Source organism: Panthera leo, chromosome C1 (genome assembly GCF_018350215.1).
Source record: "Panthera leo isolate Ple1 chromosome C1, P.leo_Ple1_pat1.1, whole genome shotgun sequence".
In the NCBI taxonomy this organism is placed as follows: Eukaryota; Metazoa; Chordata; class Mammalia; order Carnivora; family Felidae; genus Panthera; species Panthera leo.
Window position 1 is genome coordinate 160,331,460 of NC_056686.1, and position 25,940 is coordinate 160,357,399.

General features: G+C 40.5%; 1 protein-coding gene across 3 annotated transcripts in view; it reads left to right on the forward strand.

The window, feature by feature from the left end:
• RAPGEF4 (Rap guanine nucleotide exchange factor 4) overlaps nt 1-25,940 on the forward strand; it is a 291,851-nt gene that overhangs the window by 33,034 nt on the left and 232,877 nt on the right. For all 3 annotated transcript variants that reach the window (XR_006205530.1, XM_042949147.1, XM_042949152.1), the window contains exons 2-3: nt 15,244-15,386; nt 18,767-18,855. Coding sequence is in view for 2 of the 3 variants with exons in the window: in XM_042949147.1 (XP_042805081.1) it covers nt 15,244-15,386; nt 18,767-18,855 (232 nt within the window). In the remaining variant the exon portion in view is untranslated. The remainder of the gene's footprint in view (nt 1-15,243; nt 15,387-18,766; nt 18,856-25,940) is intronic.

Genomic DNA, 25,940 nt, shown 5'->3' on the forward strand with positions numbered 1-25,940 from the left:
ACCTGTTAGCCTAATGTCTTTTTTTTTTTTTTTTTTTTTTTAAATATTTACGGGGCACCTGGGTGGCTCAGTTGATTGAGCGTCCGGCTTCGGAACCATGATCTCATGGTTCGTGGGTTAGAGCCCTACGTTGGGCTCTGTGCTGACAGCTCAGAGACTGAGCCTGCTTCGGATTCTGTGTCTCCCTCTCTCTCTCTGCCCTTCCCCCACTTGCACTCTGTGTGTGTGTGTGTGTGTGTGTGTGTGTGTGTGTGTGTGTGTGTGTATGTGAGTCTCTCTCTCTCTCAAAAATAAATAAACATTAAAAAAAAATTAAGTAATCACTGCACCCAGTGTGGGGCTTGAAGTCATGGCCCTGAGGTCAAGAGTCGCATGCTCCTCCAACTGAGGCAGCTAGGTGCCCCTAGCTCAATGTCTGAAAGCAGTTGCTTCATGTATTTTGTTAAACTTTTACATTGTTTACTGTGGGAGGGTTAGTCTGGCACCAGTTACTCCATTATAGCAGAAATAGAAGTTCTCTTCTTTTTATATTGAAACAATAGATCTTTTTAATAAGTATAAAATTTCTTATATTTAAAAAAAACATAAGTTGCCATTCTACATCATGTTCAATAAACAACCAATGTACTGCATCAAATATAGAGATAATTTTGCTAATGGATTCAGGACACCTATAGGGCTTTCTTTAGCTGTTGGCTTGAAAACTCTTGGTTTTAGGTCAGAATGGTACCTACCTTGACATGCTAAGTTCTTTGTTCTTCCTTTCTTTGGTTCTTTGCTGAAAGTCCTGGAATTCTTCTGTTATCTAGTCTTCCTGAGTTCTAGTTCCTTATGAGAACTGACCATGTAAGCCTCCATAATCTCATCACTGATTTAGAGACCTGTTTTCACCCAGTGTGTCTGCATACCAGTTTTTCTATTCCTATCTGTTATTTATCAATTAAGGTAAAATTTAGGCCCAACTTCCCCTGATTTAAATATACTTATGTCCATTACAAGTATTGTGGGGCAGAAGAGATTAATTATCACAATAGCAGCGTGAGTATCTCCCAGCAGGAATAATAAACTGCCTTGTAGTTGTTGGTGCTGTATTATATATTCTAGTTTAGAACCATTTTGAATTTGGGCCTTGTTTAATGAGTTTCTCTGAGTGCATCTCTTTATAAAATGGTATCTGTTCACTTTGTTTCTGGGATATAGCTTTAGAACTACATTACTTCCATTTCCTATATGGTTTTTACCTTCAGAAAGGCTGAGTAATATCACATTTTTATATATTTAGGTTTCCTTGATTGGTTGTGAAAATTAGCCTGGACTCACATGAGGAAAAATATAAATGGATCCTCCAAGAAATCTTGGCGTATACATAAGCTATTACTAAAAAATGATTCTTTGTGCATTCTTTCACTGAGAACACTAGTAGTCTGAGGATTCATTATTACTCTGATTTGGTAAGTAGGGTAGAGAACAGCAAAAATTTTGTTGACAGTTTCATAGCCAAAAAGCAATCTAATTTTCTTTAAAATATTAATAACTTTTTTTGAAATATTAGTAGCGTTTAATAATATACACTCACATGTACAAATACAACAAGCACAAAAGGATATTTCTTCTTCAGCCATGTTCATTGCTAGACACTGTTCAAGGTACTGGAGCTTGTACTCCAAACAGAAAAAAAAAAAATTCCCTGCCTTCCTAGAGCTTACATTCCAGTGGAGGCAATCACCAAAATAAATAAGTAAATTGTTATGATTAGAAATATTATGTTAGTAAGTGCTAAGTGCTATAGAAAAGAAAAGAATGTTGGGTGAAAATGGGTTAGGTATTGCTGAGAGGACTGAGCAGGACAGGCAGGGCAGGCCCAGTGAGAGGAGAATATGTACTCAGACTTGTGGTAGATGAGGGATGAGTCATGTCTGGATCTGGGGAAAGAGCAGCCCTGGCAGAAGAAAAGACACCTGTGTGTCTGGAGAAGTGTGAGTAAGAGGGAAGTAGTTGAAGAGGAGGTTCCAAAGGAAATAGGTGACTGGAGTAGGGCACGGGGGCTAGAGTGTCCACCATTATAGTACCAGACCCATTTCTATTTTGTTTTATTTTATTTATTTATTTTATTTTATTTTATTTTATTTTATTTTATTTTATTTTATTTTATTTTATTTTATTTTATTTATTTTATTTAATTAATTATTTTGTTTTTAATTTTTAGAGAGAGCAGGTTAGAGGGGCAGTGAGAGAATCTTAAGCAGGCTCCACACTCAGCATGGAGCCCGACATGGGGCTTGATCCCATGAACCATGAGATCATGACCTGAGTTCAAATCAAAAGAAGCTCTACCAACTGAACCACCCAAGCACCCCCACCCCCCAACTTCTCTTTTAAAAAGCCAGAGATTTCCAGCCAGCTGATCCAGTGAGGGGAGGTGTTTTCAAAACTCCCTGCTAAAAGTGTGTTCTCCTTCACTGCTTCTCATGGGCGTGATCCTGTGCCTCAGGTGGGTTGGGAAGGGATAAAAGATTGAGAATCACTCTTCTAGGTAAAGTAATGTCCTCCCTGCCTCTCAGTCTCCTGAGTATTCCTCCTTTCTTTTTCCTTCACAAGTCTCCTCTGGTTGCCCAGAAATAGAGCTAAGAAAAGATTATCAGAAGGCTCTGATTGAAGAGATTCCCATTTTCTCTAATCCTCATGACCTAAAGCCCTTAGGGCTCTCCAAATATTTAATGTAGCAGTGGCAGTTTTTTTGAACAGTCATCTCAAATTTGAGTGTAGCACTAGGTACTGTAGAATGATTTTTGAGAGCCCCTGCTTACTTTGGCAAAAATTACATAGAAGAAGAAAAGCTATCAATACAAACTTATCTGGGAAGCATTTTAAAGAAGCATCAGTTATCTGAGTCATGCCAGAAACCATTTTAAAAGTTTAAGGAGCCAAAAGAAATTATTTTTAGCTTAATACTAGTAGAGCAAATTATTACCTGGGGAAAATTATGAAAACTTGAAGTGCTCTTTGGGGTCCAGGAAGCAATTTGGCTGGGATCCTGTACCTCTGGCTGGGGGTGTGTTGTAGAGAGACTTATGCCCAGCATTAAGATCCTGTACTGAGTTTAGATACTCATGTACTATCAGAGAACATTTTTGAAAAGGGCATGTTAAAATTGGGCAAGACTGTACTTTGACTTTATATTTTCATTTTAATTGTAATAAGACAAATTGCAGCACACTGAGCCTGGTCAAAAAGGTTTCTCTCTTCCTCTTCTCACTAACAGCAGGGTTGGCATTATTTAGATATTAGCAGGGCTGTTCCTGCCCTCTGCCTGAATGCAGGCTTTTTCAGCTGTCCAAATAGCCCTGGGGCCCCAGAGCTGGCATCTCTCTCACCGTGGGACAGATGACAGAGTGGTCGTCATTGAAAGGGGGATGGAGGTATTCTGACCCCTCCTGTTGTTCAGCTAGGGCCAAAGTGGTAGTCCAGAGTGACCTGCAGTCAAAACTCTCTTATTTGGGACACTGAGGGGGCAGTTTTCACTTCACTCTTTCATAAAGACATAAAAGCATGCAGGCATGATTTCTAAACAGGGAGGCACGAAGGCCAGGAATTTGCAGACTTCACGTGCTCTGCTCCCTGGTGACAGATGTGCAGGCCATATTTTGGAAGGGTCACACAGGTCTTGGCGTGCCTTGTGACAGTCAGTCTTAGCTGTGAGGATAAAAAGCTGCGGTTGCTCCTGGGTCTCAGGATCCATCAAGGGGATTTTTTTGAGAGTCACCCTGAACACAGGCAGAATTAGGAGCCTGGAGAGAATTTTGGCAATTGAGTTGAGCTATGTGTGAGTGTCTGTGTGTGAGTTTAAAGAAAAAAACTATTCATTCACATTTGTTGAAGATGGTAAGTAGACTTTATATAAGACCATTCCAATAGGTATCAGACCACTCAGGATTTTACAGTTGGCAAGAGATTGGGCTCAACTCTGAGTACAGCTTGGGCAAGTGGGAACTGATAGCCAAGGAGCCGGCTGTCAGTGGGTGGAAAATTACTAAGAGGAAACATCAGGGGTAAGAGGGGGTTCGGCTAAAATGATCTGACAGGATTCTTGCTGAAGACAAGGCTGATTAGGTGTCTCCTGGGGGATGTTGGAAGATGAGGAACCCAATCAGATGTCAGATACTGAGGGTGGAAGTTTCTGGTTACATGGACTTAGCAGGGTTCTTGCTAAAACTGCATTTTGCAAGGAAGTACACAGATGGGCCTAAGGAAAGGTTCAGAAGTCTGAGTAAATTTCGTCAACAGTCTTTGTAAGTGTGTATATGTGTGTTTGTGAATGTGTATTTGTATATTTGTGTGTGTGTGCATCGCTGTATGTACCTGTGTGCCTGTGTGGGTATCTGTGCAAGTGTGTGATTGTGTGTGTGTTGTCTGTGTGTGTGTTAGATTGGTGGGTAAGAAACTCATAGGGAGAAGAGTCATTCAGCAGGTCTCCAAGGGGAGGAGCTGTAGCAATACAGTACATTTTTAGCACTAAAAATGTATGACCAGACAGTGCTGCGTCTGTAGTTATAAAAAGAGAAATTTGAGAAAGAACTGATTTTAGGAAGAATTTACAATAACGCCTTCATGAAGTCTTTGAAGAACTTTCACCCTTCAATGATATCTTCGTAAGTGATGGCTTCCTAATTCCTATTCCTTGTTTTTCTATTTTAATTGTGCTGCTTACCATGTTTCACCTTGGTAATTGCTGTCTGTGTACAAATCTTCCTAACTCAATTTTCACTTCCTTGGTGCAAGAGCCATGCCCTGAGTGCCTTCTGCTCCTCCAGTACAGGTACTCGGTAAATATTTGCAGGTTGAATGAATGCATTTTCAACACCTTCATTCTGAATTTTGTTGACGTTGTTGGTAAAACTTGTAATTAATAACGAGTAAACCTCTCAGTTTTCTAAGTGGTTAATAATCACATAATTAAAATGATAACATGATAAGTGGTAAACATCTTGAGTTTCAAAGACTTTTGGTATATCCATGTCATCATTGGCATTACAAATGCACGTGATTTTAGTATACTAATACTCATCTAACCTCTGTGTCAAATGTTTTTGCTGGTAAAATAGGGTTCAGAATACCTGCTTCATCTAACAGGGCTGTGGTAATCAACATTTTTAAGGCTCTTTGGAAAATTAGTTAGTGTTCAAGTACATAGTGTTTGAGATCTTACTGTTGTAATACTAGAGAGTAAAAGAGAAAAACATACAAGTATACCTATCTATAAAAGCCTCAAAAGGCACATGAGAATAATAGTACATGTTTTTAAGTACTTTATTCCTTGTTTTCATTAAATACTTCTTTTAAAAGATCTTTGTGGCTAATGATGATGATGAAGATGATGGTGCTAGTCATAATAATAGCTTCTGTAGCCTTTTATAATTTATAAAGCTTACATGAATTATCTTGGATTTAACAGTTGATGAAGGGAGGGGACTAGCTCTTATAACCCTAAGTTACTGTTACAACAAAATTAGTCAAAACAAATGCAAATTTGTTTTTGTAAAAAACAAATGTAAATGCATTTTAATGCAAATGTATTTGGTTAACATTACACCCAATGTTCTAAAATACATTCACTGATTTTCAAAAGATACCTGGAAATTAAATATATATATATATATACAAGTGAAGTATTTGAGGAAATAAAGCATCTCACAAGATGACAGTACTACTATAGTCTGTTAGTATGCCCAATTCTTGGCTGAGCCTTCTGTTTATGATTGTAGGAAGGCAGCTGGGCAGAGAGCAGTTCTGCCTCCCCTTCCTTCTTTCCCTTCCCTCTTCCCATACTTTGCACCCCCGTCAGTCTGACTGTTGGATATTGGAATTGCTGTCCTGAGAGGTCCCCCAGAGCTTCTGCTGATATTAGCACTGAGGGGCTTACTCAGCAGATTGATGAGGGGATGGCCTTCCACATGGCAGGGGGTTTGCAAATATTGATTATCATGCAGCCAAACAACAGAAGTCACTTAAGGGTAGATGTTTTTGCTAATTTTGTGGTTATTATACATTTTTCTCACAAATGCCTCTGTGTTAATATTTGTGCTCTGATTAATCCAGAGACTGGTTAATTAGTCCCTAGATAATCCCAAATTGACTGAATTAAGATTCAAGAGCATATTAAACTTTCCCATTGCATAATGCATGCAGGTAGCACTGGGAATTCAGAACCTTTGTAATCCCTTGTACACCTGACTGTGGAAGTTCCCATGTGTGTCTTCTCTGTGCAGTAAAATCAGGTCCAGACCAGAATATTATGGGTACTCTCATTACAGTACTTATCGTACAGCATTCTAATTTGGGGTATATGACTCCCTTCCTCACTGGATTGTGAGCTTCTTGGGGGTAGGGATGTCATCTTGTTCACCTTTGTTCCTCCACAGAAAGGTATCTAGCATACAATAGGAAAGCAATATAATTTATTGGATGGATAAATGAAATGCATGTGCATTCCTGAAAGGATGTGTTTGGTAGAGAGTAATTTAAAATTCCAAATTCCATAGATTTTGGGCTGCCTGGGTGGCTCAGTCGGTTAAGTGTCCAACTTCAGCTCAGGTCATGATCTCGCAGTTCATGAGTTCGAGCTCCACATCAGGCTCTTTGCTGACAGCTCAGAGCCTGGAGCCTGCTTCAGGTTCTGTGTCTCCCTTTCTCTCTGCCCCTCCCCTGCTCGTACTCTCTCTCTCAAAAGTAAATAAAACATTAAAAAAATTTTTTTTAATTCCATAGATTTTTTAAAAATTTTTAATGTTTATTTATTTTTGAGACAGAGATGGAGCACGAGTGGGGGAGGGACAGAGAGAGAGGGAGACACAGAATCCTAAGCAGGCTCCAGGCTCTGAGCTGTCAGCACAGAGCCTGATGCGGGGCTTGAACTCACGAACCGTGAGATCATGACCTGAGCCGAAGTCGGATGCCCAACCGACTGAGCCACCCAGGCGCCCCTAATTCCATAGATTTTGATAATTCATAAGTTAGGTGTGATAAAAAGTTAAGTGTTAAAACCACTCCTCTGAGGATCATAAATACATTATAATAAAATATTTTTTGATGCTGCTAAATAGGCATTATTTACCATTACAATTTATACAGTACTTAAAATAATCATATTTTATCAGAAATATTTTTAGGTTGTGCCTTTTGTACAACTAATTTGGATGGGTTAACGTCTGTCTCATCTTGTTATCTAATTTAGAAAGTTTTTAATGACAGACTGAGATTCATCCTGGAAGAACTGAAGAACTACAGAAGAAAAATACCAAAACCAAGTAGGAAAACAGTGATTCACTGGTTTATAAAAGATGAGATCCAAATGGGATTTACCAAATAAATAAATGAATGGCAGTATCTCCAAGAAGACAAAATTTACATGTTTGAAACATGAAATATTAACATAATCAGATAAGATGGCAAAAAGATACGGAATCAATTGGATTTCATGTGGTTTTTTTTTTTTTAATGTTTATTTATTTTTGAGAGAGAGAGAGAGTGCATGCACACCTGAGCTGGGGAGGGGCAGAGAGAAAGAGAAGGGTGTGGGATCTGAAGTGGGCTCTGTGCTGATAGCAGCAACCCTAATGTGGGGCTTGAACTCATGAGCCCTGAGATCATGACCTGAGTCGAAGTTGGACTCTTAACCCACTGAGCCACCCAGGTGCCCTGTTATCAATTGGATTTCAGAGAAGAGAGACTTTTTTTTTAATTAGTAATTTTTTTAAATTTTATTTTTTATTTTTTAAAATTTACATCCAAATTCGTTAGCATATAGTGCAACAATGATTTCAGGAGTAGATTCCTTAGTGCCCCTTACCCATTTAGCCCATGCTCCCTCCCACAACCCCTCCAGCAACCCTCAGTTTGTTCTCCATATTTATGAGTCTCTTCTGTTTTGTCCCCCTCCCTTTTTTATATTATTTTTGTTTCCCTTCCCTTATGTTCATCTGTTTTGTCTCTTAAAGTGCTCATATGAGTGAAGTCATATGATTTTTGTCTTTCTCTGACTGACTAAGTTCACTTAGCATAATACCATCCAGTTCCATCCACATAGTTGCAAATGGCAAGATTTCATTGTTTTTGATTGCCGAGTAATACTCCATTGTGTATATATACCACATCTTCTTTATCCGTTCATCCATCGATGGACATTTGGGCTCTTTCCATACTTTGGCTATTGTTGTTAGTGCTGCTATAAACATGGGGGTGCATGTGTCCCTTCGAAACAGCACACCTGTATCCCGTGGATAAATGCCTAGTAGTGCAATTGCTGGGTCGTAGGGTAGTTCTATGTTTAGTTTTTTGAGGAACCTCCATACTGTTTCCCAGAGTGGCTGCACCAGCTTGCATTCCCACCAACAATGCAGAAGAGATCCTCTTTCTCCACATCCTCGCCAACATCTGTTGTTGCCTGAGTTGTTAATGTTAGCCATTCTGACAGGTGTAAGGTGGTATCTCACTGTGGTTTTGATTTGTATTTCCCTGATGATGAGTGATGTTGAGCATTTTTTCATGTGTCGGTTGGCCATCTGGATGTCTTCTTTGGAGAAGTGTCTATTCATGTCTTTTGCCCATTTCTTCACTGGATTATTTGTTTTCTGGGGTGTCGAATTTGATAAGTTCTTTATAGATTTTGGATACTAACCCTTTATCTGATATGTCATTTGCAAATATCTTCTCCCATTCTGTCGGTTGCCTTTTAGTTTTGCTGATTGTTTCCTTCGCTGTGCAGAAGCTTTTTATTTTAATGAGGTCCCAGTAGTTCATTTTTGCTTTTGTTTCCCTTGCTTCTGGAGACATGTTGAGTAAGAAGTTGCTGTGGCCAAGATCAAAGAGGTTTTTGCCTGCTTTCTCCTTGAGGATTTTGATGGCTTCCTGTCTTACATTGAGGTCTGTCATCCATTTTGAGTTTCTTTTTGTGTATGGTATAAGAAAGTGGTCCAGGTTCATTCTTCTGCATGTCGCTGTCCAGTTTTCCCAGCACCACTTGCTGAAGAGGCTGTCTTTATTCCATTGGATATCTTTTCCTGCTTTGTCAAAGATTAGTTGGCCATACGTTTGTGGGTCCATTTCTGGGTTCTCTATTCTGTTCCATTGATCTGAGTGTCTGTTCTTGTGCCAGTACCATACTGCCTTGATGGTTACAGCTTTGTAGTATAGCTTGAAGTCTGGGATTGTGATGCCTCCTGCTTTGGTTTTCTTTTTCAAGATTGCTTTGGCTAGTCAGGGTCTTTTCTGGTTCCATACAAATTTTAGGATTATTTGTTCTAGCTCTGTGAAGAATGCTGGTGTTATTTTGATAGAGATTGCATTGAATATGTAGATTGCTTTGGGTCATATCGACATTTTAACAATATTTGTTCTTCCTATCCAGGAGCATGGAATCTTCTTCCAATTTTTTGTGTCTTCTTCAATTCTTTCACAAGCTTTCTGTAGCTTTCAGCGGATAGATTTTTCACCTCTTTGGTTAGATTTATTCCTAGGTCAGAGAAGAGAGACACTATAAGGAAAAGCTCCATGAAGGAAGTAAACACCAAGCTGGTCATAAGGAAATGAGTCAATGTGAGAAAGTAACTTCCTGTCTGTATTGTTTTTTATTGCTGTGGAACAAATTACCACAAACTTAGTGGCTCAGAACAGCATACATTTATTATCTCGCCATTTCCATGGGGCAAGTTCCTGGACATGCTTGTCTGAATCCTCTGCTCAGGGTCTTAAAGGCTGAAATCAAGGTGCTTACTGGGCTGTGCTCTTTTCTGGGGCTTAGGGACACCTTTTAAGCTCACATAGTTGTTGGTAGAATTAAGTTCCTTGCAGCTGTAGGACTGAGATCCCTGTTTTCTTGCTGGCTGCCAGCCAGGGGTCTCACGTATTCCTCACCATGCCGCTCTCTTGCAACATGGCAGTGTCCTTCTTCAAGGCCAGCAGAAGAATCTCCAACTTCCTCCACTTGATTGGAAGTGGATGATTCACTTGATTATGTCAGGCCCACTAGGGGAAAAAAACCTCCCTTTTGATTAACTTGAAGTCAACTGATTAGGAACCCTAATTATATCTGCAAAATCTCTTTATCTTTGTCATAACATAATCATGGGAGTGATAGCTTTACACTTTTGCCATGCTCCTATGGACCAAAAGCAAATTCCAGCTCCTGCCCACACTCAAAGACATTATACGAGGATGTGGGTCATTGGTGGTTGATCTAAGATCCTGCCTATCACAGTGTCTTCTTTTGTAAATGATTCTTTCTATTGTTTTTGAACATGTTTTAAAAGTGAGGTTTTTTTTTCCTTTTTAAGCGATTTGAAAAATGGTCCTGGGGTGTCACATGCCAGGCTAAGAAAAATAACTTCCCTGAACTTGGAGCTTTCACTTACTTTTACTTGAGGGAGCAGCTGTACACATTTATGAAGGGAATGGAAAGGATCCTGGAGTGAGTTATAATTAGAGAAGCCCACATCATCATTTTGAAATACTGCAAGAGCTTCTGAACTGGTCTCTTACCTGCTGGTCTTTATTCCCTCACATCTGCCTCTACTTGCCAAGGTGATCTTTCGAAATCCACATCCAACCATGCCGCTACTCTTCTTAAAATACTTGTGCTGGCTGTTAGATGGAACCCAGCTCTCCAGCCTCCTAGGAGGGGACTGCCATGCTGTTCAGCTTCATGTCCCAACACAAGCTTCACGTGCCTTTCATTCACACGGAACTGAGGCAGTGGCAGGAGGAGTTAAGAGGAGGGGGTGGATTTGAAAGACATTAAGTAGGTAGAATTACCTGCATGTGGGGAGGGTGAGGATGAGGCTGCTCCATCCATGGGAATAAGGAGTGCAGGTGCAGTAGCAGATGTAGGAGAGAAGAAGAGTTAGTTTGAGGTTGCTGTAGAGCCCCACCGTCACACACCAAGGACTTGTTGCAAGCTTCGCTATCTACTGGGTGCTGTGGAATCTATAAAAGAAGTGCCAGGCATGAGCTCTACAGAGATGAAAATCCATGTGGCATTAGGAAATTGTGGATTCACAAGAGAAGAGGGGCAAAGAAGGATTATCACCAGCGGTAGATTAGAGAGGTGGGATGGTAAAAATGTTAGTTAATAGCTGAATGCAATTTTCTGCATTCCGTGGAGTACCCAGTAAAAGCAATGACAGATAAAACATTGCTTTTCATTGTTTCTGTGGCTTCAGTGTTTATACATGGGGGAAACATTATTAGGACCTCATCTGGGGATGCCTGAAGAAAATATCAGGAAGAGAGGTTTCAAAGTTGTTCTGGTTATCTCAAATTAGCTTTGTCTTTTCAAGTGTCTTTGGTCACCTGGCCTTATACAATCTTGTTACGAATCTTGAAGTTCTTTTGTGCTTGTTTTGGACTGGATGGAAGTACTTACATTTTTCTTCTGTTTTTTATTTCTTCTGGAGAATGTTGGGCCAAAAATGTTTTTAAGCTGTCTGTCTTCCTAATGTGAGACGTGCTCTAGGAAGAATGCACAAAAATGGGATGCTGCTTTCCTTTTTAATGGAAGATGGATTCTAATCCCCACGTATCTTTTTTCCTGTGTAACTAAGTAGAATCCACCATGTCGATGCCCAGTTAATTTCCAGCTCATCTGGTCCTCGTGATTCTTCCCATGGTCGTTGAAATGCTGTCATTGCTTTAGAGCTGCAGGCCAGTGTCAGAATGCTGTGGCAGCAGCCCATGGAGTTCACACGGCTGCTTGCTGTGTCTGGGTGTGACATCCTACTGGTGCCAACACTGCCTCCTGTGAAGTGCGCCCCGCTGGCATGGCTCCTCACCGAGGGGTGCCTCTGCCAGTTGCGGTCGCCCTCAGTGCCTGTGAAACGCGTTCTCACTGAGCACACAAAGACACTTGTTGAAATTCATTTGTACCCCTTGATTAACTGCTCAAGTTCTAGCCCCTGTTTCAAAGCCCCTTCACTTTGGGAACATACCTTCTGGTAGGGAATTGATAAAGCCCTAACAAATGGCCAATAGGTGGAAGGAGGCTCTTGTTCTGATGGGCCGTATCTTCCCTGATAAAGCCTGCAAACCTTCCACCTCTTTCAGGAACTTGGTTATCTCATAAACTGGGCACTAGTGTATCAGGATTTCCCCTCCTCCTTTCTGGGAAGCAGAGTCCAAGCCCTTTCACTAGAGGTTAGTTGGAAGGCTAGCCAAAGTTGTGGGCACACTCTTTGAGTTTAGTTTTCTTGGGCCTGAAAGTGTGATGGAGGCAGGTGAAGAGCCTCTTAAGTAAGCTTTCATGAGTTTAGTTCTTCCCCTTAGGGACGGCCTTCTGTTCATGTTCTCTAAAAATGGTCATCTCTCATGGTGGGATCTGTCTTCCTCCTACAATGTCCCAAGTTCCTTGGAACTCTGGTGCATCCAGTCCTGACTTCTATGTTGGTCTAGGTGCTAATAAGTGATTCTGTGATAACAGTCCCCCAACCCTACATACATACACACATACACACGTACACACACACCCCAAATCTCAGTAGCTTCACCCAATGGAGGTTTATTTGTCACTTGCACAAAGTCTCCATCTTGTGGCTATAACATCTGAAACACATACTTTCTGTATTAGTTTCCTAGGACTCTCAAACAAAATACCACAAGCTAGGTGGATTTAAAAAATTTTTTGGTGTTTTTGTGTTTGGTGTTTGGTGGTCTCACAGTTTTGGTGACTGGAAGTCCAAAATCAAGTTGTTAGCAGGGCCACGTTCTCCTGATGGCTCTAGAGGAGGACCCTTTCTTGCTTCTTTGTAGTTTCTGGTGGTTGCCAGCAATTCTCGGGGTTCCTTGGCTTGTGGTTGCATTACTTCAATCTCTGCCTCTACCTTCACATGGCCATCTTCCCTGTGTTTCCATGCCTCAATTCCCTTCTTTTTATAAGAACACCAGTCCTTGGATTATGGCCCACCCTAATCAGTATGACTGATTAAGTTGATTACATCTGCAAAGGCCTTATTTCCAAATAAGGCCACACTCACAGATATTGGATGTTAGGACTTCAACATATTTTATGGGAGGGACACAATTCAACCTGTAATGCTGTAGAGTTGTGGCTTAGGAAAAGAGAGATGGAAGACATCCTGTGGCTCTTAACAGTCTCATCGCAGAAGTAATAAAGGACAGTTTGTTCACAGTCCACTAGCCACAACATGACTCCAACATAACTGCAAGGGAAGATGGTAAATTCAGGGAAGCACACGGGTATTCAGTGAGAATTACTGGTCTCAGTCACATCCTTGACCAGCTCATTTCTTCTGGTCCCAGAAGTCTCCAGAGCACATGAGGCTGCATGGTTTCTGTGAAATGTGAAATATCTGTCAAGGAACACCATATGATCCTGCAAAGCATATTGTAAGAATGGACTTGGAAAACTGCTTAAAGGAAAGAAAGGAAACAGTTTTTATAATACGTAAAACTCTCCTATTTTTGTTTGGTTTTTTGGTTCATCTTAATCCAGAGAATACAAGATGGTGGTCAACAAGTTGGATCTAGTCCATAGATGGTGTGTGTGTGTGTGTGTGTGTAGTCTACACAATGTTTAAGAAATGCAAACAAAGATCTAGATATCTTTCCTTAAACAGTTGGAAGATATGACAACATCTGGGCCCATGTGTCCACAGAAAACCAGTAATAAGGAAAACAGCTAAGTAAGTCCTGTTCCTTTTAGCAGTCCCATCTCTGCAGTTCATTCTGATGCCCACCATTCCCTAGAGTATTGCCAACATTGAGGCTTAGTATCAGCTCTTATTTATCTTTGAGCTTTCACCATTGTTTTCATATAGTAGAGATTTTTTTCCCCTTATATTTGGCTCTTTTTACCTATTTGATTTATCTGATTGGCCACTGCCAATCAGACATTTGTGTTTGTGACTTCCAATTTTAAATGAAACCTGAGTTTTCGTGTATCTTATCACATCCTGGTGATTCTAAAGGATTAAGCAATACCCAGAAGCTTGAACTGTGCTTGAACTCATGACTCAGAGACTGATTCCCACTTTAGCCATCTGTAAAGGAAAAACTCCTCCCGTGTTTCCTTCACTGTCTCCACTACTATGGTAACCCAACACTTCTGACACCAATGTGTGGGTTTTCCACAGCAAAGCAATTCTGTGCTTTGTCTCCTACAGTTCAACTCAATTCAATTCAATTGTGACACTATCTACCTGGAGAGAGCATCAGATCCCCCAGGTTATGGGCTCAGCCCACCAGACTGCCCTGTCAGAAACACTTCAGATGCCAATTAAAAGTCCAGGTTGTCACCTGTGCTGGCCAGTCACTGTAAATCAGAGAGGTTCCTACACCCTCTACCTCAGGTTTGATTAATGTACTACCGTGGCTCACAGAACTCAGGAAAAAGTTTACTTAACTAGTTTGCTGGTTTTTTTGTTTTTTATCTTTTTTTAATAAAAAAAAATATAATTTAGGAACAGCCAGATGGAAGAGATGCATAAGGCAAGCTGTAGGAAGGAGCATGGAGCTTCCATGATCTTTCCCAGCATGTCATTTTCCCCAAATCTTCACATGTTCACCAACGTGGAAGTTCTCCGAGCCCCATAGTTCAGGGATTTTTATGGAGGCTTCATTATGTAGGCATGGCTGATTAAATCATTGGCCTTTGGTGATCGAACTCAATCTGCAGACTTCTCCCCAGATGTTAGGAGGTGGGCCTGCAAGTTTCAGCCCTCTAATCACATGGTTGGTTCCCTTAGCAACCAGCCTCCATCCTTAGGTTACCTAAGGGTTTTCCAAATGTTACCTTAGTAACATAAATGCAGTTGTAAAGAGAGGGTCTTGTTATAAATAATAAGACAGCCATTTTACCTTTATGCCTCTGAAATATCTCAGGAACAAAGGACAAAAGACCAACTAGCATAACAGAAGATGCCCCTATGGCTCTTATGTAGAAAATCACAAGAGTTTTAGGAGCTATGTATAAGGAACAGTGGGTAGAGACCACTATATTCCTTACTATAAATCAAGAGTATTACACCATCTGTAATAGTTGTGATTTAAGGTGAATAGTTAACAAAAGCCTAGCCTAAGCACAGCCTAACCTGTGATGGGGATAAGTGTATAAATGTTTGCAATGAAATACTTGTAATTGGGATGGTTGCATAAACTTGAATATAATTAACATAATGCATATTGATTGAAGTAAATCCTTGTTGATACAGCTTTTTGTGCCTTTTCTCCCCTTTATAGACCGTTGGAACGATCCAGTGAAGATGTGGATATCATCTTTACAAGGCTAAAAGAAGTTAAGGCTTTTGAGAAATTTCATCCAAATCTTCTTCATCAGATTTGTTTATGTGGTTATTATGAGAATCTGGAAAAAGGAATTACATGTAAGAAATGCAACTTCAGTGGAGTATTTTCATGTATGGTTTGTGCTCATTTGCAGTTATCCTATGGGGCTAGATAACACATGGAGTATATATGTGCCAAATATTTGAGCTTCAACCAAAGGTATTAGGCTGACATTTCCCTTTGCTTTGTTTATTCATTTCCCTGTAGGCATTTCCTTCACTTTATTCACAGCATGTAAATGGATCTTCCAGGGTAGCTTGGAAGATAGATCTGGAAGGATGTACTGATTCATATATTCAGCTAAATCCTTAGACACTCAAATATAAAAAGTAAAATGATCAGGTAACAGCTGTATTTAAAAAATATTTTTGGGGTGCTTGGGTAGCTCAGTGGTTGGGCCTCTGACTTTGGCTCAGGTCATGATCTCACGATTTGTGGGTTCGCGCCCCGTGCCAGGCTCTGTGCTGACAGCTAAAAGCCGGGAGCCTGCTTCAGATTCTGTGTCTCCCTCTCTTTCTGCCCCTTCCCAGCTTGTGCTCTCTCTCTCAAAAATAACTATTTAAAAAAAATTTTTTTGAAAAAGTAAAAAAAAAATTTTATCATTAAAAAAGAATGCTTTTCCATCTGTTGGGACACTTTTATGCTGCAGCCACAGAAAACCCCCATCCAACTATCATGAATATCAGTTATTCAAGAGGGAAAATTCAAGGAAGGAAAAATTAATTAGTCATATTCAAGAAGTCTTGAGATAGGAAGGCTTCAGAGTTAATTAAGTGACTCAAAGACATTACTAAGGTCATATGGCTCTCCCATTTTGTTTTTGTTTTTGTGTTTGTTTTTGTTTTGTATATGTTTTGCCATGCATCCTCAGGTGTTGGCTTTTATTCTCAGACTTGACCCAAATGATTGACAGCTATAGCAGTTAGAGATATTACATGTATTGGGAGGGGAAATTCCCCCCTACCCTTCATGATTCTTTTGGCTGGTCCAGTAGATTGACACAAGACAGATTAACAGGAGAAAAAAAAATTAATTTCGTACATGCAGTGGTCTCACAGATATGGGACCTAAGAAGTAACCATAGCAATCTGTTTATATACCTTTTAGATAAAGAAGCACTAAGTTTGTAGAAAACCAATGACAAAGAAACTTAGACTTGGGTACTAATTAGTGAAGAAACTAAGCACGGTTTGTTTATAAAACCTTCTCAGCCCTGAATTCTCTATCTCTGGTGATAAGGATGTCTATCTCCTGGTGCAGGAAGGGTACCTTTCACATGGGAGACTTATTTCCTGCTTTCTGGGGGACACAGTAGAGGGTCAGAATGTCCTTGCACTGACTGTTTCTCAATCAGCTTTAATTCAAAATAATCAATATGCCACTTTGGCCTTGAGCCCCATCACATGCCAATACAAAGATATCCTGTTGTGTCTATTTTCCTCTTGTGTCTATTTTCAGAAGTCCCCAGTAGACTTCCTGTTTGCTGGCCAGAATTGCATCATATGCCCACATCTAAACTGATCACTGTCAGAGATAATTGGATCACTGTGATTGGTTTGGACCAATCATGATTACTCCAGTGGAGCTCGGGAAGAAACCCTATGCTCAGAGCTCATAGTCCTATAGAGGAAGGTGGAAACTTGTATAAAATCTGTGTTAACTTAGATAAGAGGAGGGGAGGTATCATTCTGAGTGGGAGACCAACAGGGTCTGTCAGATATTACTGTAGAAAATTTGGAAGACAAGCAAAATAAAAATCATGTACAATCCCCAAACCCAGAGATTGCTATTAACACTTTATGTGTTTCCTTCAAGATGTCTTCCCACGTGTATCCATGCAAACATAGTCATACTTCTATTTAAAAAGTCATCTATACATATTGTTTTCAAGCCAGTATATCTTTGTCTTATAGATATCGGAAACTTCATTCTTTTGGGGATGAGACTCTATTTTCTGTTTCTTAAAACCATTTTCAGAATGAATCCTCCATGATTCATTTTGTAATGTAAAATTGATTGGCAAGTGAGAATGTCTTTGGGGGTCAAAAAGTTCATGACAGGGAAAACCCTAACTCTCAATAAAGTCACTTACAAAGACTGGGAATAGCAGAGTTATTGGAGAGGCCAGCTATAAACCCCTTAATCTCTCCTCTTAAGCTTATTATTGCACTTGTGTGGGGTGCCATTGTTGTTCTTGTCTTTCTGAAGCATGTCTGGGAGAGTTTTGAGCAGCTTGTCATTATTATAATGGCTTCTAGAAGCTTGCTCTTATGCAGGGAGTGCTAGCCTTGCCAGAACTCAGTTGTCCCACTGAGTTGTCATGTGATTCATTTAGTCACTTGACTTCTGACTCTAATTGCGAAATGAATTTTAAAATATCAGATCATTCAATCTAGTTATTTAGCCAGGATATTTAAAAGGATAGTTGGATTTGTATGAGATTTTTGAACCTGTATTTCAGAATGATTTTCCAAAGTACTGGTCTTAACATGGTATAAGAACTAAAGTTCTATCTAAATATCTAAGTGTTTTCTCTCTAAGATTACGAAAGTAAAATAAAATCGGGTTCAGAAATTTCTGATGAGAGTTATTTCCAAAGAGTAGTTAACTCCTAATGCCTAAAAGCAATGAATTTATAAAGCAAATAAGAAAGTGGACAGTGATGGGGTGCCTGGGTGGCTCAGTAGGTTGAGCATCTGACTTTGGCTCAGGTCATGATCTCACAGCTCGTGAGTTCGAGACCCGCGTTGGGCTCCGTGTTGACAGCTCAGAGCCTGAAGCCTCCTTCCGATTCTGTGTCTCCCTCTCTCTCTGTCCTCCCCCTCTCGTGTTCTGTCTCTCTCACTCTCTCAAAAGTAAATAAATGTTAAAAAAAATTTAGAAAGTGGACAGTGACAATACTAGTTAAAAATTTTAAAGTAATTTTATTTTTCTTACTCATTTATTGGTTAGCTTAAAAGGAGACATTCTATTAAAAACTATTTTAATGCAAATAGATTTAGGAAATGGGGGTGATAGGATAGAATTTTGTTGAATCAAATAACCTTGTTAATATGTACCCCATCTAGAGTAATAATTTTCTAAGAATTGCAATACAATGAAATGTATTTAAGATAAATTACATAGAACATTAGTGAATTCTTAAATTCAAAGGATCTTCTAGCATTTAGGGTTATCATCCCTTATTACTTACTCTGTAAATATGAAAGAGTTCCCTTTAATAGAGTTCCACTTCATAGAATAAATAAGATATAGCTTTGTTGATAGATGAGGAAAAGAGAAATACGTCAAGCTTTTCTGAGAACAGATAGAGGAGGGGTGGTAAGCTTTGCTAATCCAAGTCATGCTTATAATGACCAGTGGTCATATGGTAAAATCAGCTTATATTGGTATATTTACCTTACTGTTTCTTTTTCAGTATTTCGCCAGGGTGATATTGGAACAAACTGGTATGCTGTCCTGGCAGGGTCTTTGGATGTGAAAGTATCTGAGACCAGCAGTCACCAGGTAAGATACCTTATCTTTTTTTTTTTTTTAAGTAGGATTTATTAGTATTATTTTTAAAGACACATTAGGTCTATATATTTTATGCCATCAAAATTACATTTTCAAACTTTCAAAATGGCCTCTCTCCCATAGGAAGGAGTTCAACAAGTGTTTGTTGAATTCTTTTATTAAGTTACTTGAGAAGCATATATATTGCATGTTTTCCGTGGTTTGAGTATGGTGACAGGTATTGGAACACGAAGTGCAAGAACACATTGCCTGCCTTTCAGGAGCTTGCTATCTGGTTGGGAAATGCAAACAATTCAATTGCACAGTGGTGTATTGATGTTGTGTAAGTTGAAATGTGAGCAAAGGGGACAGAGAATCAAGTCTTCCTGGGTGTCTCCTCCTTCCTCCTTCTGGTATCCTAACTTTTCTGTGTCCTAGATGTGATCCCTCATCAGCCCTGTAGGTGCCACAGCGATGCAGGAGCAATGTGCTTGATACAATCTCCCTAAAAATCTTTCACAGTTGCTCTGCCTCATCTTCTCAAATGTGGAAGGGCTAATAATATATATGTATTTTCCTAAAGTGTGCTACTTGCTTACTTGATCTTCATTAGTGACCTTTGAGGAGCTTAGCATCCTAGGAGATAAAATTCATTTTCTCTCTTTTCCTCTCACAATATTTGTGAATATTTAAAATTGAACCCAGACTCTTCTTCAACATCTGCAATGACCCTTGTTCATCCTTATCCTTGGGGCCCAAATGTACAGAACTTTCCTGTTTGGAGTCAGGAACCTTGAATCTCAGAAGTCTAAAGGCTACCTTCAAGCCTCAGTATGAAAACGGCCCAACTTTTCTACCTGCATATTCAGGATTCATATAAAAACTGACGGAAGAGAATTGGCTAATTGTAAAATCGGAAAAAATTATCAAGAAAAATGTATAAATCAGTCAAGGGAATAAATAGCCTACAGCCAAGTATCATGTTTAAGACTCTGTCTCTAAGCCTTTTTCATATGTAACATACTCCAAATGGAGACACATTTATGATGCATTAAATCTGAGATTAAAAATTTTCAGGCATATGTGTGCATATTGGAGTTGGGGGCAGCCAACCATTTAAAAATGGAAAAGTATCCTAAAGATTGTTGATAAGGTGGGCATTTAGAGTTTGGAATAAAGCTGCCAATGTTATTCCCACTGTTATGGATGGGCAGAGTCTCAGGCCAGTGCCCACGTCCTGCTTAACCCATAGATACTTTTTCTGTGCATCACTACATAGAACTTTCCATTACAAACTGCCTGGGACCTGTGCCTGTCAACCTTGTTGGTACTGTCCCTCTCCCCTTCTCTCACAGAGCCAGTTATCTCCTGGAGTTCAGATGCCGAGGTGAGAGGTGAGTTTTTTATTCTTGTAAGCTGCCTCACTTTCTCAATGAACTGAGAGAACAACTACATTTCTTGGATATTTGCCATGTGCAGGGCAGTGTTCTAAGCACCTGATAGGTATTTATTTACTCCTTTAATCCTCACAACAACCCTACGGGGTAGGTCATATTACTGTTCTCGTTTTACAGATGAGGCAGTTGAGGCCCTGACTGGTTAAATAACTTGCCCCAAGTAACCTATATAGAAATTGGGGGAACCACACTTCAAACCCAAGAAGTCAGCACCTGAACATAGGCTCTTAGACACTGCTCTGTAATTTTGACTCAAAAGAACTGTGATGAGGGTTTCCTGGGTGGCTGAGTCAGTTAAGGGTCCAACTTTTGATCTCAGCTCGGTTGCTGATTTCAGGGTCGTGAGTTCAAGCCCCACTTTGGGCTCTGCTCTAGGTGTAAAGCCTACTGAAAAAAATGTGGTGACTCATGCAAGTTCCCTCTTTCTGGTATGTGTCATCTTTTCAGATTTCCCCATGTCTCTTATCTCTGCACACCTTCCACCTGCAGACTGCTGTCCTGGAGGGTATCCTCGGGCTCCTTGCCCAGGGCTGTTCCTGATGTTTACCTTAACCGGGTCTCACTTGTGTGGAGGTGTGGAGGGGACAGGGCCTGTAGAGAATGGTTCTCCTTGCTCCTCCAGGTGGTTGTGAATGAGTGCTGATGGAGAGAGGGGAAGAACTGGAAAGAGATGGTGAGGAAAGAGAGGAAAGGGGACAAAGATGAGAATTAAGGGGGAGAAAGGTGAGAAGGAAAGGAAAACAGAGAGGAAAGAGAAGAAGGAAAAAGGCAGAGCAGATGTACCTAGGGGATGATAAATAACATCAGCATGAATATACTGATACATCAAATGTTCAAAGCTGACATGAGATTTTGATGGTATTAAGATAGTATGGCCAGAAGCTCCTGGAATCTTGCCCTGGACCAATTTTCTCATCATGGGGTTCTAGCAAGAATAGGTGAGTAACACTTTGTTATTAACTGTGGGGTTTTAAAAATCTTAACAGACTTTTAACTTTAGCTGTGGTTTTGATCTCAGACCCAATTCCTAAGCTGGGCTTGGTCTTCTCTTAAGTTGTTAGGAGTTACTAGCTTTATACCAGATCTGGTTTACTGCCTCCTGTGTACTTCACCCCACACTGTCCAACCAGGGTTTTCTGGATTGATTTATATCACTAAGATATACGGAAGAGAAAGCTCATTGATGTCTACATCCTTCACCTCTCCAAAGAGGAGTCTAAGAAACAGAGAGGGCCCAGCCTTCCAGCCAACTCAGACTGCAGGACACCTGCAGTGTCAGGACACCTGTCACCTGCAGGACATGGTTACAGCCACCTGGGAGAAAGAAGCTAAAGAGAATGAGCAAGATGGCTGAACCTCCTCCCATGGCAAGTTGCTTACAGGGAGAAATAAAAAAGCCACTTCCACCTGTGCTAGCCCTGTAATGGGCCCTGAATCTCTGCCCTCCAGCAATATGACCAAATCAGGGTGATTAGTAAGCCAATCAGAGTAGTTCTCTCTATAAGTCAAAGTTCTCCAGAGAAATAGAACAAATAAAAGATAGACAGATAGATAGGAATTTATTTTAAGGAACTGACTTATGTGACTGTGAGGGCTGGTAAGTTTGAAATCCATATGGCAAGCCAGCAGGCTGGCCATCAGGCAAAAGTTGATGCTGCAGTCATCAGTCTGAAAGCTGGAAACCCAGGCAGAATTCCTGTGTGGTAGTCTGGAAACAGAATTCTGTCTTCTTTCCGAGACCTCAAGAGAAACATGTTTGCTCTTAAGTCCTTCAATTGATTGGATGAAACCCACCTGCATTATGGAGGATAATTTGCTTCATTTAAAGTCTACTGATCATAAATGTTAAAGATGTCTAAAAGATATTTTCACAGCAAAATATAGACTAATGTTTGACTAAACAAACTGGTTGCCATAGTCAAGTCAACACATAAAATTAACTATCAGCTGCCTCAGTTGGGAGTGAAATGGGGTTGGATAATGGGCCATGGGAGGAGAAGCAAGGAAAGACCTACAATTCCTACCCCTTGAGACCAGCAACAACTTTGCTAAGTGCCTTCACTGTGTTATACTTGCTAGGGATTCTGTGTGCATTAACTGACTTCATCTTTTGGCATTCATATTCTGTTTTACAACTGGGCTTGAAAACAAAGCTCAGCAACATCAGGTGTAACTTTCCCTGGGTCATACAAATGTATGTGGCCAAGTGAAGATTTGAATTCAGGTCTGACATATTCCAAATTTCACGTTCTTCCTGCTGCTCACACAGGAAAAAAAAAAAAAAAGCAGGGAAGTAAAAGAAAAAGAAGAAAAGTTAAGAGACTAAGCTAGTGAAGGAAAAAGAAAGGAGGTAACAGCCTAAAAGAGTGAAATCTTTATAAGTGGGTAGGGCAGTTTCTTGCTAGCCTGACCCTCCATTTTCATTCAAGTCTCTTAGTGGCCTTTCTTCTCATCAGAGGGTCAGAAATCAGAGATGGTGATGATAAATTCCCAAACTTAGAATCTCTAAGTTTCAGACATACCCTCAGTGGGGTGTTAGCTGAGCCAGAATGGCGGGATAAGAGCAGGAATAGATCATGGTAATGGAGCGCCCACTACAGGTAGCTGTGTGAAAAGCACTTTTCAAGCATTTTTTCATTGGCTATTAAGCTACAGCCCCCTTCCCCACCCCTGTTTAGTGCTATTATTAGTGTCACTTTACAGGTAGACGCTAAATAACTCTCCCAAGGTCACTCATCCATTAGGTATCAGAGCCAGTTCTTTGAGATTCTGAGGCTGAAGTTCTTGACCATTATGGCTGTATAGGTGCCAAGCAGAAGTAATAATGAATGTGGGGAGAAGCTTTTCCCCTGCAGCTCCGGCAACCACCCGCTGATTCCAGCTCAGAGCTCCACACCTCTCATCTCCAAGCCCACCTTGCAGGTGTTTGCTCCACCTGAGACATAATATCAGGGAAGACCCACTTCTCACACTCTGCTGGGCTGCCCCTGGGTGTGGGTTCCTCCTTCCACCACCTTTTAGATCAGTTAAATGAGCATGGTCCATCCCTTCAAAAGGTTTCTAGGCTAGAGGGTGGGGTAGATAAGTATGGGTGACAGGGGAGGGAGATTGAGGTACTATGTCCAAGGTGGAGGTGATAGGGTTAGAGTTTGGGTTGATAGGAGGTATGGGGGCTGAGAGAAAGTGGGGATCCGGACTTGGTTAAAGAGGTGGATGGTGATGCCAGTAATTGAAATAAGGGCACATAAGAAAGAAAGCCCTTCACAGATTCTGATACAGTGTTTCTATGTCATATATTTATTAGGCATTATTGATCTGATGGAATTTTTTTTCTGAACAAAATCACACTTTTATATGGTGATAGGAAGAGATAACTATACATAAATTTGAAGAATACTAACGGCATAAATATTTTATTTGGCTCAGAAATTTATATTACCTTTCTGCCTGTTTTAATATAATACTACTTTTTCTGCCTTTTCATCATTCCCTTATACTTTTTTGCTCACTGGATTAAAAAAGCACAGCTTCTTGCCTTCTGTATGATTGGTTTTGCAGGTTCTTTTTGAATTCTTTGGACTCCAGGTTGAGGGTCACACTTATCTCCCATTAGTGGTATCCTACGAGCATAGTTATAGTAACTCTCATCATTTAGAAACCATTTCACTTCCATTGTTTTGTTTGAGCTGCCCTAGTAGGCAGACCCAACTGTGTTGTAACTTACTCAAGTCCCATGTGAATGAGTGGTCTGTTCAAGGTGATACAGTGGTGACCCATAGAGCTGGAAATCACCATGACTTCCTTACTCAATCCAGTACTCTGCTCTTGTCATCCTTACCTTTGGCCAGCATGTGTGGCCATTTGTGTGGATGTCTGTAAGGGGTCTTCAAAGGGTACTTGCTCCCATGTGCCTACCGGTGTCCATGGGTGGTGGTAATGTATAGATCCTTCTTTGCCCCCTTGGATCACTGGTGCCCAAGATTCTGAAGAAAGCTGTTGATTCCACATTTTGGAAAAGTATTAAAACCACTCCACTCAGTGGTAATGTAAGCTTCAAGCCCTTTGCTGAGAGGAGGGGATCGAGACAAAGAGCCATTGGACTGTGGGGAACAAGGATGGCTTACCTCCCAGTTTTGCTTGGAGTTGGTCCACCTGGTCAGTTTCAAAACCACAAGTCTGCCAGCTGGGGAGGCATGACTTAGCAGGCAGACTCTTTCTCATCCTGTGGGTCTGCTCCCAACTCAGAGCACATCAGACACTGGTGCACAATCCTACTGAGTGTTGGTTGGAACCAACTTCTCTCCCTCTGACACAGGCCTTTCTGGGAAGAGCCCCAAGCCAACACTGTTCCGCTTCCGTACTTCCATTGCTTTCATTTCTTTTGCTATGGACTTGAAACTGTGTTTGTTCTAAGAATTCAGAGAAATACATAGACTATTCTGTTCTGTTATTTTGATGAACTTGTAGAGACAGCTATCCTTGGAAATACCTTCCAATGCATTATATTTCTTCTACTACTCCATAAACAAAGCTTACTTCCAAAACACTTGTACCCCATGTCCATATGTAATTGTCAAAGGCACACCTACCAGCTTTCTAGGCACTTTTCCTGCCTTGAGCATTCTTTGTGTTACCCCTTGAAACTCAGAGTGTTCAGCAAGGGAACCTGCCCACAGACCACACCACCAACCCACTGTGTCCCAACTGGCTCACATGTTCACAAAGATTTCTACTTGGCAGCACAGATCCTATCAAGGATTAACCTTTCCCATTCCCACCAATACCTGTCCCCACCCTCAGTCTCTTACCTAACACTAACCAGGACACAAACGCCCTCAGACATCCACAGTGGAACTCTTGTGCTCAAGAACTTGCCTGTCTTGAGTGCCTATTTAACTACACGGCCTGAAAGTTAGAGAATTTATGTTCCCACTAGAATGAAAATGCTATCAGTGTACTCTTCTCTTATTAATACCTGAATGGATTTAGAGTGAAAAGTGGATATTGGAATAAATTATACATATTAAGTAATACACACAAAAACGATAAATAGGCAGCCATACTCAACTCTGTGTGTGTGTTTCAGAAAGCGCGTACGCACACGATAGGGAGGGAGAGAGAGAGAGAGAGAGAGAGAGAGACAAGGTCCTGTTTTTCTCTGCAGATTTTATAAGTGAAGGGCCTTTTTGGCATGGTAAATATTTAAACCCTAGAAATATATAAGGTTTAAAAGTTAATCTTTGCACCAAAAAAGTATATTTTTCCTGTCGCATGAAAGAAGAATTTCTTCTGACTGCTAAGTGACTAGAAGTTCATGCTGCAAAATAGAGAGTAAGATGGTGTATTAATTCATTAAAACTTCTACATCTATATAACAGATGCTTATTTAAAGTATTTTTACCTAATGCAACACACAGTGGTTATAATCAGACCTCTTTTGAAATCCTCTCTCTGCTACTTCATTGTTGTGTGACCTTAGGCAAGTTAGATTACCTATAAGTTGGGGATTTCTACCTTAAATGAGTCAATGTATACAAACCACTTCGTGGGAAGCTTGGCATAGAGCAGGGGTTCTGGTACTTTTTTCTTACTAATTCCAGAAGGAAAGGTTTGTTGCCTAGAGTGGAGTGCAGCCTGTTG